This window comes from Polypterus senegalus, chromosome 12, assembly GCF_016835505.1.
Source record: "Polypterus senegalus isolate Bchr_013 chromosome 12, ASM1683550v1, whole genome shotgun sequence".
NCBI classification, from domain to species: Eukaryota; Metazoa; Chordata; class Cladistia; order Polypteriformes; family Polypteridae; genus Polypterus; species Polypterus senegalus.
The window spans coordinates 66,905,546-66,921,361 of NC_053165.1; the positions used below are offsets into that span (position 1 = coordinate 66,905,546).

Here is a 15,816-nt window from a genome sequence, read left to right on the forward strand (position 1 = left end):
TTTATTTTTTTTTACTTTTTCCACATGTAAAACATTTTATAAAGTGATGATGGCACTTGGCATTATTCAGTGGGAGAAAAAAATTCAAGTTTTGACAATTACACATTACAAACCAATTTGCTAAAAAAATATTTCAATTGGGTTTGACTTAAGACAGCCAAAAGCTTCAACAACACAAGGAAAATTATAATCCATGATCAGATTAACTATAAAATGATTATTATTGTTATCATTAAAACATCATTTGCTTGAAACTTATTTGGCTGTTTCAGAACCATTTGGATTTATTTCTGCCCACAGAGTTCATTACATGGTACAAGCATCACTTCAGATAAAAGAAGAAACAAAGTGCTGCATACCTTGACCTGGACCTTTTCTTGCTGAAAGCAGGGTTATTGCTGATCCGATACGCGCTAGGGACGCATCGATCCTTTTCTCTATCTTCTCGCTTTCTTTCTGATGAATGAGGCTGTCTTCTGCTTGGAGACCTTGACCTCGACCTAAAAATAAATAAATTAACAGCAAAGAAGAACCTCATTAATCTGAACAAGCAAGATGCTCATTTCTGTTTTGTTTCATAACAAGAAAGCATTTCATTATTTCAGCACTCTTTCAAATCACTGTGTGTAAGATTCTTCAGCCCATTGTCTCAAGCAACACATGCATCTAACTATGAGAAAACATAAAAACCAAGACTAGCAATGGAAAATTCAAGTGAATGAAGGCATGTAACGATTAATAACCAAGATATAACTTGAGGAAAATATTTCAAATGGAAAAAAAATCAAATGCATTATTAATAAACTACTATCAAGTTAAAAGTTGGGACTCTTCAGCTTGACACAATGGTATGAACTAGTCCAATGCTGCTAATTCATGACACGGCCAGGGTGTGCCCCAAGTCCATGATCAAAATGATCTATGTTTTATTTACTTTTTGCTAGTTTGTGACTGTTTATTGCATTTTGCTAGTGGTATTAATTATGACTTTGCCTTTTGTTGTTTGAATCATGGTGGTACAGTGGTTAGCACTGCTGCCTCACAGCCCAGATAATTAGTTTTGGCCTTAATCAGTCCAGCATAATTGACAGACCCTTACCTAACCCTCAGGGTCACTTTATAGACCATTTTGCCATTATAATTCACTCAAAACTAGTCCTTTTCCAATGCCATTTCCATGAGTTTGGCTAGGTTTACATACATTTCCATGATTTAACAAACTTATGGCGAGGTGAACTCCAAGGGGTTTACTGATTACTACTTGACACACTGAAGTAGTTTAATAAAATATGACATTTGTTTTTTCTTAACACAATTCACCTTGTCCTATACTCATACACGTACTTTTAATTAAAAGTTGGATGGATGGATGGATGGCTTAATGAACAAATAACTCTTGTTTTATGCCAATAAAAGATAAAAACTTTTAATATATCTGTGGCACTATTCTCATTCTTTTAAAGCAATGTTAAAGCTAACAAGAGACATTTCTCTTTTGTGTGACAAGATTCATGTTCATTATTTAGGTTATTCTGGCTTTGGAGGATTTACATACTCTTTTTCACACACCTTGTCTTACATATGTTGTTTTCATCATTTTCATCTGGAGCTTCACATTTTAACTCTTTTAGGGCGGATGTCAACTTTTGTCAACAAGAGAGGTTGAGGGTGATCAACAATGGTAAATGGTGAGCAGACCCGCTGTTACGTGTTAGTTTGACTCTCTGTGCTAGAAGGGAAGTTAGCTTTGTTGAGTTGTCTGAGATTCCGTGCGCTTGTATGAGTAGCGAAGAGCAAACAACGGCAAAAATGGCATCGACATCTAGCGAGACATTGAAGCGAATGCAAAACAAAGCAAAAAACTCCATTCACGCCGTTTTGCATATTATCTCTGAATTGGAATCCGACTTGTTGGATCTGGAGATCAAGATGATTGAAAACGAAAGTGAGGTACCGGCATCAGCTGATCACGTATAGCCGACCCGCCTACAGCAACGTTCACCTGAGAGGACCGCCACTTGACACGATGTACAAACCAGAGTGCACTGCACTAAAACCATGCCCTCTGCTGCCACCCGTGCCTCGTGAAGACAGCCTGGCAGCCAACCTGCCACGCATTCCTGCCGTTAAACTGCCCATGAGCGGCTCAAGCCACAACAGACAGCAAACTGGCAGCCACAGCTCACAGCGCCAGGCGTTGTATGTTGATTTTTATGTGAAAATACTGTATTGTATGCTTTTAAGAAAACTGAATGTTTTGGAAAAAAATTCAGCCCTCAAAGAGTTAAATTAAAAGGCACACATTTTTCCTAACTAAGGTAACCCTAACACATATTAGCCACTGAAACACTAACAAAGAGAATTTAGAAAACAGAAAGCTAAAATGGTTTCTTCAGACCCTTAAAATAAACAAAAACAACAAAATATGGTAACAGATGTCCTTTACTGCTTTGAAAAAGTGTACATTCTACAAATGCTAAAAAGTTAACTGCCTTCTTCACAGATCCAAAGAGAGGTAGATTCTGAAATATGATATACTGAACAAGACAGTTAACTAAACAATAACAAGTGATTTTTGATGTCAGTTTTCTATGATTTTTAATTAACTTAAGCTATATTCTTCAATTTGAAGTTACAATGAAGACGACTGCAATAACAGTAATTACTGCTATGTTAAAATCTATATAATGTTGCATTTAAGAAAGCTCAGTGTTTGTGCTTTTGAAATGGATATTTCTTTTTAAACTGTTTAACTAGATATCCTAACTTATTAGCACACTTTTACAATTTACATAAAAATTAGCTTACGTACTTCACGGATGTTTGTGCATGCCTGATGAGGAAACGTGATTTAGCAATATACTGCACAAGTGCAAAGAACGTTTTTTTTTTATGCATTTCAGGTAAAAACATTGTTAGCTGTATTTTAGTGCTCTACGTTGACCGTATGCTGAATATCTATTCCATTGATAATAGAATATAAGATTCTTACAAAAATGATCAAAGACCATCTGAAAAATCTACTTGTAGTAATAGCTAGAAGTATACAAGTGATAAATAAAAACTACTCTACTTGAGCACATAATTATTAATCAATCTGAATTGTATAATAGCTTTTCCTGCTTCTTGTAAAGGTGTAACATTGTGTCTATACCATATCCATCATGAGACTTTTATTGTTTTATTCTTTGATTTCTGCTGGTATGTGAAAGTGACTAATCCATTTTCTTCAAGAATTACAGCAGCAATGCTTTTGACCTTGTTAATAGATCACACTATGTAGTCACTGACCCTTATACATAACACTCTAAACTTAAAATTAATTAAAAAAAATACATCACTATGAAAGGCTGACGAACACTAACCTTGATTTTCTTACTGTCCGGTATGCGCTAGGGAGAGAATGCTTGGCTTTAGACCGTGACCGTGACCTTGAACGATATCGAGAGTGTGAAGGAGACCTTGATCTAGACCGTTTTTTATGCTTTTTCTTTTTCTTCTCCTTTTCATGCACATGTGAGTGTACTTTATTTCTATCCATATCACGCTCTGTTATCTTTGATTCCAAAACAGGTACAACTTTTGATACCACTGTAGGAGCAGCTGGTACAATATTAATTTCAGGCTAGAAAAAAAAAGACCATAACAAACAAAAACAATTAGACAAAAAAGCATACACAGTATATGCTTACAGAATATAAAATGGTAATTTTTTTAATTATTAGAACAGTTAAGTCCACATTTCCCTTTATCTGTATACTTAAGCTAAACATTTCCTCAAAAGTTTCCTCTTTTATGACAAATACCCAATTATTCTGTTATAGTTAGAAGAATTATGCTAACTGTGTTCTAATTGCCCAATTGTGTATGTATAAAGGAGCTTATAATGCATACGACTTGCTCTTTAATTGTTTGTCTGCCTTTGGAACCAGATGGATCAAACCTGCACAAAAACCACACAATCATTAAAGAAACAACAGTAAGGAAACTGGCCACAGCAAATGAACAACTTATAATATCTTACCTAACATGTACAGTATAGCTTTACATGTGTACAGAAGTAAGTTGTTTATCTAAGTACAAGGCCACACATATACTGTTAAAAAGTAAGAATGCACCAGCAGCAAGATTTGTGAAGCATCCTAAAAGAGCAAACTAAGGCCTTGGTGAACTCAAATACTTAAGATCACCTGAAATATTTGAGTTATATACGTGTAAACTACTGCATATACACATACATAAAAACAAAAACTCACTAAACTGTTTCATTAAGCTTTTTACCAACAAACCAATTTACTATTTAATAAGAGGTCTATTATTTCAAATGGTGATGGGGCACGTGGGCATCAACACAGTAGCAAAGGGTAGTGCAACAAAAGTCATTCTAAAGTGAAAATTACCGGTTGATTCTGTTACATTTGATGTATACAGGAATGGGAAGAAGGCAGCCCAAAACGGAGAAAACTATTCCAGAGCTTAACCTATAAAAGATCCCTGGGAAGCAATTTAAAATTGTTTCAAGCTATAGTGGGGGTTGGGCCAGCTGTGGGAAAGAGAGATAAAGATGTAAAATAAAATGGACAGCACTTTGGTGGATGAAGCACATTGCTAGACGAATTTAGCCAGTGCTGCAAGGAACAGACATGAGGCATGTTTGATTTATTTGTCTTTGTACTTTGTGTTGCTAAAGAGTTAACCCCTCTCTTGGGCACTTTATTCAGAAAGTAATCATATCCTTTTCAATTTACAAAGTGTCTTTGGTATTATTCAAGGAATGGAAAGGCACCATAAGGACACTTACTTATTTTCTTTTATCATTCAAATATGCAACTATCAACGGGACAAGGATAATTTAATTTATTACAGTACAATACCTCTTAACCGGCGACCTCAGGACTGGACCCATGGACGGTTGCCATTTTTGCGGGTTAATCCAACGCATACCTATTGTCATATAGAAAAATATTTCTAAGGTATGTACTGTACCTCTTCGACGTTCCTGAAGAACCATATCCACAAGGCTTCATCCACAATTTCGCACACGGGTTTTTTTTCTCGTACAACGACTGGACAGTGTGGTGTAGCGGGTCCACAGCTCAAGTCAAACAGGGCACTTTTTAAATAAATAATCACAGCACTCGCAGATTAGGAAGGGGGCGTGGTACGTGTGGGCAATCGGTTCCTAGGGAATTCGTGATGCAGGCAATCCTAGCTTAAATGCACAGGTGAGGAGTCATCCGTAATTGTTCCCGGGAACTGCTAATTGCCACATCTGATCCACGTCCCCATGATAAATAGAAGCACGAGGTGGCTAGGGGGGTTACGGGAAAGAACGGGAGGTTAATGGAGAAGGAAGCAGGTAGAGGAAAGCCAGTGCACGAAAGCGAGCGCAGATTTGATGGAGCAAAGGCAGGCAGGTGGGAGGTGAACCCCTGCAGAGGAGTGTTTGACCGACACTTGGTGGGGCTGAAGAAAGCGGTCACTCCAGCTGAGCAATCACGAAGCTGGAGTTACTAGTATTGAAGATGACTGGCCGTCAAAAGGCAGTGGCAGCTGTGGAGGCTTTGGGCTGGTTTAGCCCCAGCGTGAGCGTCCTGGCCGCTGGGGAAAGAACCCAAGTCTCGGTTCAGATGGAGCCCGACGTAGCCAGGGATTGGAGGGTTACCGGACTAGTGTGGAAGGCAACTACACCTACAGGTAGGGCAACTCCCCTGTTGCGAAGCCCAATCGGAGAAGCAGGGGAGCCGCCAGGTAGAAAGAAGAAGGCATCGTGCTTTGGATTTTAAGAGACTGCTTCCAGCCATTGTTTTTAAAGGACTTGTTTTTTACTAATGGATATTAACCTCCACTAATTCACTCATTTTAATGGATTATTTATTTAAAGAAGACTTTTGATACACTGCACTTTATTTAACTGTTTTTTGTTTGCTTTGTTTTCCAGGAAAGAATGAAAAGAAGGAAGTGCATACATATAATATAAAGAAGAACACAGGATTTAAAAAAAAATAAAAAATTATTTTAACAGGCTGGTTAATCCTTCACCCGGTTAATGCGAGGCCATTTAAGAAGGATTGTACTGTACTTAAAATCCACATTACCTACACTACTATCAGTACACTGATGCTTAAACCTGATGTTTCACAGAAAATCCTGAAATGAAAGAATGGAAAAACGTACACATGTGGCACTGGAGAGCTGCTTCATTCCGCCATGATGAGAAATTTCAACAAGAGCCTCCTGGTGGGAAACAGAAAAATACTTTTTAAGCAACGAGAGAACTTGAAAAAAAGCTAAAAATTTCATTGTGTTTACACTGGCTTTCTTTGGAGTACTCTGGGATTCTCCCCTATCCCCAAAAATTTAATTTGTTAGGGAGACTGGCGATTCCAAATTGGCTCTGTGTAAGTGTGCCCTGCAATGGACCACTGCCTTATTTAGGGCAATTAACTGCCTTACACTCCTCACTGCAGAAACAGGCCCCAGGCCCCTGCCCCCTCCAATCCTGAATTTTATTAAGTGGGTCTGAGAAGGCTAAATTATGCTATCAATAAAGTCACAAAAACACTAATAATTCAAAGCCTATTCCATGCCCATGTCTAGTCCTCTTGAAATTGTTCCTAAATCAAAATAAAATAAATATAATATCAATGAAAAATGAAAATAAATGCAAAATAACATAAAATAAAATCAATAAAAACAGATAAAAGCCCCAAAGAAAGCACCAATTACCAGAACAACAGGAGTAAGACCATTTTTAACATGATAAATTTACTTTAAAAAAGGTACTTTGCTATTGCAAGAATATCATTAAGCTTTAATAAAATGTCTACCAGTTTACTTTATGAAACCTTTTATCTGACATACCCAACAAATTACCAATATATCAGAATTCATGCTCCAGCCCCTACATAACATTTATGCAATACACAATATGTCATAAAAAGGTCTTTGACACAAATACAAAACAATATATTAAAATAGTAGAAAACTCAAGAATCACTCTAACCCCCACAATAAAAACATCACGTTAAGCTAGTGCAAGAAACTGAAAATACAAATGTGTGCAAAAATACCATGTATTTAGGTCCATGTATGTATACCTACAAAGACCATGCAGAGGTGTGCCTTTTTAGATGCACATTGATTACATTTAAACATTTCTTAGATAAGACCTTTTATACGATAAATATACTTAACTACAGTACTATTAGCTTTTCTGGTCTGACTGAGAGACCCTAGTATTGATTTCAGGTCTTTTAAGCAGAACTCATTTGGTCTGTGAGCCCACCATTAACTCTCTTGGGTTTTTAACCATTCTGATTTACCTTGCCTAGGAGTTACTCTAATTTCTAATTTAAGAAGAGTTGCCTTGTGTAATGACATGAGCTCCCAGGACTCAAATTCAGGGAAAAGGACCACAAATGTTTCACATGTCAAGACTGTTTCATGCCGGATGGCTGGCCACAAATGAAACCTGCCTGCTACTAAACTTTTTTCTGGGAACAGTTTAGGCATCCTTTTATGTGGAAGACACTTCCTTAATCCCCGAGGTGTAATCATGATAAAGGCATGCTAAAGACATGTTTAGGCTATTACGTATGCTTGGTTTATAATAAATATAAAAAAAAATTCACAACTCTCTGCTGTAGTCTTAGTTCCACATAATTCAGCACACACACTCATGTGCAAAATACATAGTCGTCCTCTCATACTACATTTTCAAGTCTGTCTTTGCTGCCTTGAAAATACATGTGCTTCTGTCCGAATGGTATATGATGTGTGTCTTAGCAGTACATGTGAAATCATTGCAGAGTAATGGGCAAGTGCTTGCAGTTACACATTACTTGTTAGAGGCTTAAAGTTTCTAAACTGGTAAGAAAGCCCATTCAATCCAAGTCTGGAAAGCTATAGCTCAGTCTACCATCAACATACAGAAAGCAGTTACTAACCCTAAGTGGGAAGCCATTCCACAATACGGCAAAAATCACTGCATGGAAAATAAACACAATATTAAAAGTAACAATAATTAGCTTGCTTCTTTTTTATGTTTCCCTTTATCAGTATATTTATGTTTTACAGCTATTATCCATCTAAAGGATTTTCTCAGAAACTGATAAAGTAATAGATGTACACTTTGTATAGATGAGCTACTATGCTTTTCTGAAAATACATTTCTTCATGTTATTTTTAACTTACAAATGTCCTGCAGTCCTCCAAGTAGTCAATATAAGTTACATAAACAAATGTCAGTATGAGCTACAAGACTGTAAGCGACATCCAATGCATATGCAAGAAATCATCAAGAATTTGACAAAATGTACACCAGGTTCATCACATTAATATAATTAAGCTATAGAACAGATAAAATGTAACAGATTACACTGAAAATCATATTGAGATAATGCAAGCAGTAAAAGCCAAGGGGTTTTGTCTAGTTTTGTATCAGGTGTAAATAAAAACTATAAACAAAGGAACACCAGATGATATTCTACTCATTTTTAAAAAAAATATATAAAAACAATTTGATACATTCTAATATTAACTTTGAAAATGCACATCATGTTTAAAACAGAGCATGAAATCAATCAAATGCTGCACAATTCCACAACTTGCTGGATCATTAACTTTTTTAAAAACAATAGAAAAACATTACGATAAATAAATAAATAGTATCCATCATGCAAAACCCATTTTCTCATCAATCAATAGACAAAGTTAAATTCAAATATGCTTCAAAAGCATGATTTATTTATTTATTAACAAATAACAAATAATCTCTCCAAAGGATGATTTGAAATTCAAACAAGTATGGGGAATAGGTTTTGAAAACAATGTTTCAAGGAATTAGACAGGATTGCTAAAGTCAATTAACATGTACAGATATCTCAAAATTAATTCTAGATTATCTGAAAAGCAGAGCTGGAGATCATTTCAGGACATCATGGAGCAATTTCCTCTATATTTTAGGATATCTGCTATATACTTTAAGGTCTCTCTAATGCATTTTGAGATGACTTCAAATATATTTTCCAAGTAACTCAAAATAACATCCTATGCATTTTAAGTTATCACATTAAAATTTTGTTCCATCTTAAACTTACTTCCTATGCATTTCAAGATATCTCATATTGAAATCACTTCCAGTAAAATTTCCTATATTTTCAATAGACCTTCTTGTCTAATTTATCGCAAAATATATTTAAAATATTCTGAAATAATGAAATAGTCATTTTGAGATACCCAGAAACTCATTTAAGATATTTCAAAATGGATAGGAATGTCTTTACAGATAAATGGAAAACCATAAGACATATTTTTAATTATATTCTATTATTGTGAAGAAAAAGCATCTTGTAGCAAAAACAGCTCAAGAATTGGGCACCGAGAGTCTCATGAAAAGGGTTTTCAAGGCCAACCAGCTGCACACAAGCTTAAGATCACAATGTGTCGGCTTCAGAGGTGTAAAGCAGGCAGCCATTGAACTCTGGAGCAGTAGAAAAGTGTTAGCTGAAGCGCTTAATCACAATCCATTATTTGGCAGTCTTACTGATGAATCTGAGCTTGGCAGATGCCAGGAGAAAGTTTTCATCCAAACTGCACATGGCCTATGGTACAGTTTGGTGGAGGAGAGATAATGGAAGGGTTTAGGCATGGCAGTTTGGTTCTAGTGAAGAGTGCTGTTAATGTTACAGCATCACAGCCATTTTGAACAACTGTAAGCTTCCATAATTGTGGCAATATTTCTGCGGATGGGCCTTTTCTGTTCCAGCAAGGCTGTGCCTCTGGGTACAACAGCAAATCCATATAATCATGAAGCAACTCGAGTGGCTTGCACAGAGCCCTGATCTCAACCCTATTGAAAGTCTTTGGGATGAATATGAATGCCAACTGTGAGCCAGGTCTTCTTGTCCAACATTGGTACCTGACCTCATAAATGCTCTTTATGCTGAATGGGCACAATTCCCACAGATACACTCCAAAATCCTGAGGAAAGAGTAGTGGAGGCAGTTACAGCCACAGTTCAGGGTGGCATCTCTAGACTAATGCAAATGGGATGTTTAAATGGGATGCCCAATAAGCTCATGTAAAATATAATGGTCGGGTGTTTGTAAACTTCTGGCCACTTCATGTTTATTTAAATACAACAAAAGAACAACTCAAATGGAAGGGAAATATTAAGATCTGAATTTGAGATATGTACAACTAACATTTGCGATATAAATATTACAAGTCAATGTGAAGATGCTTAAAATTATTTGACCATTTAAAATTACAACAGTGTACCATGTATAAATACATTATCTTCCATCATCATCCATTCAAAAATGTAAGGGGTGAATGGGCTATCTTGAGGCAATGAAAGCAGTTTTGTTTAACCTCAGTCTGCCTGACACCTTTGGCAAAATGCAGTTGCAGTGTAAATGATCTCTGCATCAGTCAATGAATGAACAATTGAACCAATCCATCTCAAAGTAGCTTTCTATTTATTTCCTTTTGCACTGAGAGGACCTACAGATAAAGTGTCTGAGCAAATATTCTGTCAAAAATGATGAAGCACATTCCTTCTCAGGACACGTTTATCTAAGGAAAAGTACCTTAGAAATGCACAGAATACATTTCTAGGTAGGCAATTGTAGCATATTTCACCAAAAACATTTCTTTCCCCATAATATGGCTATGTATCAAACACATAAGCATTACAATTAAAAAAAAAAAAAAGAGAGAGAGAGGTATAGCTTTTTCAATGGAGAATATTTTGCTACCTTAATCAAAAATATGCGTGGAAGCTGGCATTAAATTCTAAGATTTATTCCTTTATCAAAAAATAAGTGATTTAAAAAAGTACACATATATACCTGTATATAGGGTTTTAAAATATATAAGGTATAGGGTATATAAAATATTTAAAATTCAGGGTTGGTTGAAATCCAGATTTTACTACTTCCTCTATGCAAACTTTGAAGTGAATGTTAACATGGATGGGTAACTGCTCAGAAATAAGAAGGTGGTTTAAAAGGATGTAAGAAAATTTGCAGGCTGTGACTCACTGAGTGACATTGCACTCAACGGCATTCCTCAGAAACATGGAGAAAAATACACACACACCATACCTTTGTGATCTATAAGTCAATCTGGATACATGAAAAATGTTGATGGTATACCTATGTACCTTATAAAGGTCTAGCTGGAAAGTGTCAAAAGATTCAGGACATATTTTCAGAATATGCCTCTTTTATCTGTTTGGCAAGAAGTCTTCTCTCTAAAATTGCTACATAGCAAGATTCTATACTTTTCCACTAAATTTTAAATTTACGAATCAGCATAAGCATGAAGGACATCATATAAGAATCAATCAATAATTAAATTAATGTTGGCACATCCCTATATTAAAAATATGAAAACACCTCAGAAGGTGCCTGTTGTCTTCTAATAGCTTTTCCAAGCATAACCACAAAGCCAAAAGCAAAAATGCGTACAAAATTACATGCTCTATTACTGTGTAGCAATCTAAGCTACTTAACTTGATAATGTTGGCATTCTGACAGCATAACATGCTAAACAAGTTAATCCATTATGGGGGGAAAAACACATATTACAAATTAAAAATAGAATGTGCAAGTGTAATACACTCGATATTCTGGTATTGTTTATAGCTAACCCCCAGTGTTAACTAATGATAACTCCTTAAGAATGGGGTCCCCTAGAGCTTTTTGTTCTACTGATTAGTAAAATGTAGGCATAAAAAACATGTTACAGAAAAATCAAGACCCATCACAGTAACCTTATAATGTAATGATGGACAAGGCAAGTAATCCACAAGCTTTAACATCAACATGAATATTTTACATCAACATGAATATTACTTTACAGTACATACTCTTAATGGTATACATGTTATTTGGTCAGCAATATCTTCACTTAACTGTGGTTTCTTATTAACCTAAAACTGGGTTTCTGAAATTAATGCAAATGGTGTGGGTGACTGCGATAATCCAACAGAAGGAGGTAGCTGAGAAGAGATGTCTTCAAATGAATGCAGTGAGGTGAGCAGGCACCTGCTTTGGTGATTGGTAATGGTGCAACTCAGGTCTGAAGACAACCATTTGGGTTGCTTGTGCAGACCTAGTAAGTATCTATATTTGAGGTAGCTGTCCACATGCTTAGTGCTATAAAGTAGATATACCTAACACTTATAAACAATACAGTTAACATTAACCACAGCATAGGCAAACCAAAATAACAGACATAGGAATCTCCACATTAATATATTCAAGATAAGATTGCCTGGTGTGGGTCACTGCCATACTCAGGCTGGGTGAAACAGCTGAGGGTGCCTTCAATAGAAAGCAGTGCGGTGAGAAGACACCTACTTTGGTGATTGGCACAGGTGTAGCTTAAATGTTTGTTCTGCTTGTGCTGAACTTGTAACTGTCTATGCTTAAAGCAGCTGTCCATGTGGGGTACTATAAAGTAGCTATATAAAGGCAAAGTCCCATAACAATGCAATTATCAAAGAGGCTTACAAACAGGCCTGGCACCTAAATAAATATTAAAGCAAGAGACAAAAAAAAGATTTTTCCAAAGCTACCTGAAAAAGAGCAAATGACCTCTGTGAAATGTGGAAATTAAATTGTGTGAATGAGTTTCTTTTTCTTAACATTTTTTAATTACTGTTATTATTTTAGATAAATACTTTGAAATGTACATCTTGAGGTATATTTGCTAACCAAGAATCTGCTCATGAAAGAGGAGAGTCCGTGAGGTGTTCGCATGATGTCTTCCATTTAAGACACACCGGATGTGATACATTGTGATGCACAAGTCAATGTCTTATACCCGAAAGAAGATGCTGAGCCCAAAAGCTTCAAGAAAACCCAATTTATTCCAATAAAAACAGGAACAGTCAGGGTTATTTATTCAAATGGAAGCTACCACTTCAATACATACAGACACAGCAAACAAGCAATGGCAGGTCCAGGTCAGAGGCCACATCAAACATCAGACGACAGACGTGTTACACCGACAGACAAGCAACCCTTGACAGATGCATCAACTGTGTTTCGGCGTGCAGCACAGTTGGGGAGGATCTCAAAAGAGCTAAAAACACTCATTTTATATATATATATATATATACACACTGTATATATATATATATATATATATATATATATATATATATATATATATATACACACAAATATATACATCAATTAGACAGACACAAACATTTTCTAACTAAAGAAAAGCTTTCTTTTCTTAAAAAGGCTCAAGTACAGTATATGCTGAATATTAATTGATTTTTTTTGTTCTGCTGAATTAAATGAACCAGAAGTCAAAGTTAAATCAAAAAGTGATACAGTAGGCTATGTACAACTGCTGATAGATTACTTGGCTACATTTACTTAAAAAAAAGGATGTGTTTATGTCACAAGGTTAGGAATACATAAGATAGGCCTGACAACACAATTATAAGGGTCAGGTTTGGAGCCACTCATCACATGTCCTTATTCACACCATTACTTGAACAGCTTTCATATGCCACTGCTGGTCATGCTTTACAATCTTGCATTGACTTTATGTAGAATAGATTATGTTATTGTCCTTTTTTAAACTTACACTGTATTAATAATAATGTATGATTAATGAACTATTAAACTGTACCAATATACTTACATATTTTATGCTGGATTTAATTTCACATTCTGAACATATATAAAAGGTTAGCATACTAAAGCCTATTTTCTTTCTGTCAACATTTGTTTACTTGTTAGAATATCTGATGTGGGTGGAATGATTCACACCTGAATTCATTGTTTTAGTTAACTATTTTATTGTTTGATCAAGCTGCATCTCATGAATAAGTCTGGTTTGGAAATACCATCTTAAAACTGTAAGTTAGCACCTTCAAAGTTAGATAACCACCAAAGACAGCAGGTTTCTTGTTACCCCAAGCCCAATATTGCTTATATTGAAGAGGTAGACAAACAAATTATGATACATGTAATAATGGGTTAATTCAACACAGAGTTATATTAAACAGTCTGAAGACACCACGTCATAATGTCTCCTTAGAAACACTCGAACCTTTCACATCATTCTTATACTGAGCACCATTAAAAAATTATATGTTAACCTTTAAAGCTCAAACATCCCCTTGAACATATTCTACTGTTTGTTTGCTCTGCTCCTCTAAACTCCACAGAGTTATCATATGAACAGATAGCATTATGGTTTTTATATATAATTTTGTATATTATTATGTTACATTTTAAGCATTCAATTAATGGAAGATTCTGAGAATTTATGAGTTTGTAACCAAACTAGGTGTACACTAGTGTAGAATCTCTCCTTAATTTTTTCCACCAAGCTGCACTTTATGGTGGGCACATGTGCATACATAACCAAAATCCTACCACACACAAAATAAGTGGATGTGAAAGTAAAAAGAGCTTTGATTGCAGCACCAGACAAAAATAGTCATATGTTTCTGGCTCTAAATTATGTGAATGAACTGAAGTTCAATAGGTGATTCAACCCATTGCCAATGCTCAGTGTAATACTCCTCAATTTCCACTATAAAATCTAGATTTTGGCTTTATTGATGAATGGGTTTCTGACTCCCACAAACGAATCTATTCTCTGATGAAACATTGCCATATGTTACAATTTTAGGCCTTTTAAATATTCTTAATTACATTCTCAGATGATCCAAATCCATACTTACCCATTATTCTACAATGGTAAAATGTTTAGGGATTAAAGTTTTGTAAGTTATTCACCATATATAAATGATTGCCAAATATGCAGGAGTTTAAAACCTTCTCTATCACACATACACTGTGGGACACACTCTAGGCTAGTTCATTGATTCCCCCCAAACACAAGCATGAAAACAGTTTTGCTTCATTAACATATTTCTCATATGCATGTTAATGGACACAATGGTTATTTTAAATATTACAGGTTCAGCAGAATTTATTATTAATGTCTGAGAATTACTGATGATATGAGATATAATGGTAAATTCCAAAACATGGGCAGTGCTAGAACTATAAAAAGGGTCTACACTCAGGATTCTTTTTTGTGTGTCCCTTAATTTGCATTCAGTATTTCCTTTTTGGTTTTTGTGTGTGTTTGTATACATTTTATTGTTTCTCCATAATTCTTGGAAACCACTGTCAAAATTAACATTTTTTTATTTTTGCAAATGTAACTGCTACTGTTGCTGAGCCATTAATTGTTTTTGAACTTGTGATGACATATGCCTAAGAAAATCACCTGGGGTGACATTTTTGTGAAAAGAGACAACAAACTTCAAAGGACCAGGGTAGTTGTTAGAAATCTGGTCATTACAAAAATACCACAAATCCAAATCTGTAGTAAAGCACAGAGTTTATCAGTGAGAATAATGCCAGCTTACCTGCCTACCTTCCTTGTACTGATGTATTATAATTATGTTCAGCTTGTTAGAAACCTCAAAAAGGTATGCACATATGCCAAGCCTAAAGGGTCGCAGAGAAATTTGTTAAACTAACACCTGGCATCACTGACAAAGGCTTTAACCACCTCATACATTTCAAAGAGAATACAAGCTTTGATTCTAGATTGGACCCAGATTAAATGATTAAGTGGAATCAGAGAAAGTAATTCTACATTAATAACCCAATGGCAGTTCCAATGTACACTGTTGCATATTACTGAAAATATTTTGCCCTGAAGGAGAAACAGAAAATACAGCACTTCTAGGGCCTGCAACGTTAAACCTCATATTAGCAGTCCCAAACAGACTTAAGTGCTCCTAACTGTAAATACCAA

General features: G+C 35.5%; 1 protein-coding gene across 2 annotated transcripts in view; it reads right to left on the minus strand.

Moving 5' to 3' along the window:
• Window positions 1-15,816, minus strand: part of LOC120540895 (splicing factor SWAP) — a 79,346-nt gene that overhangs the window by 31,351 nt on the left and 32,179 nt on the right. For both annotated transcript variants that reach the window (XM_039772044.1, XM_039772045.1), the window contains exons 14-16: window positions 6,178-6,237; window positions 3,366-3,625; window positions 360-500 (exon numbers count right to left, since the gene is read on the minus strand). In XM_039772044.1, coding sequence (XP_039627978.1) covers window positions 360-500; window positions 3,366-3,625; window positions 6,178-6,237 — 461 coding nt within the window. The remainder of the gene's footprint in view (window positions 1-359; window positions 501-3,365; window positions 3,626-6,177; window positions 6,238-15,816) is intronic.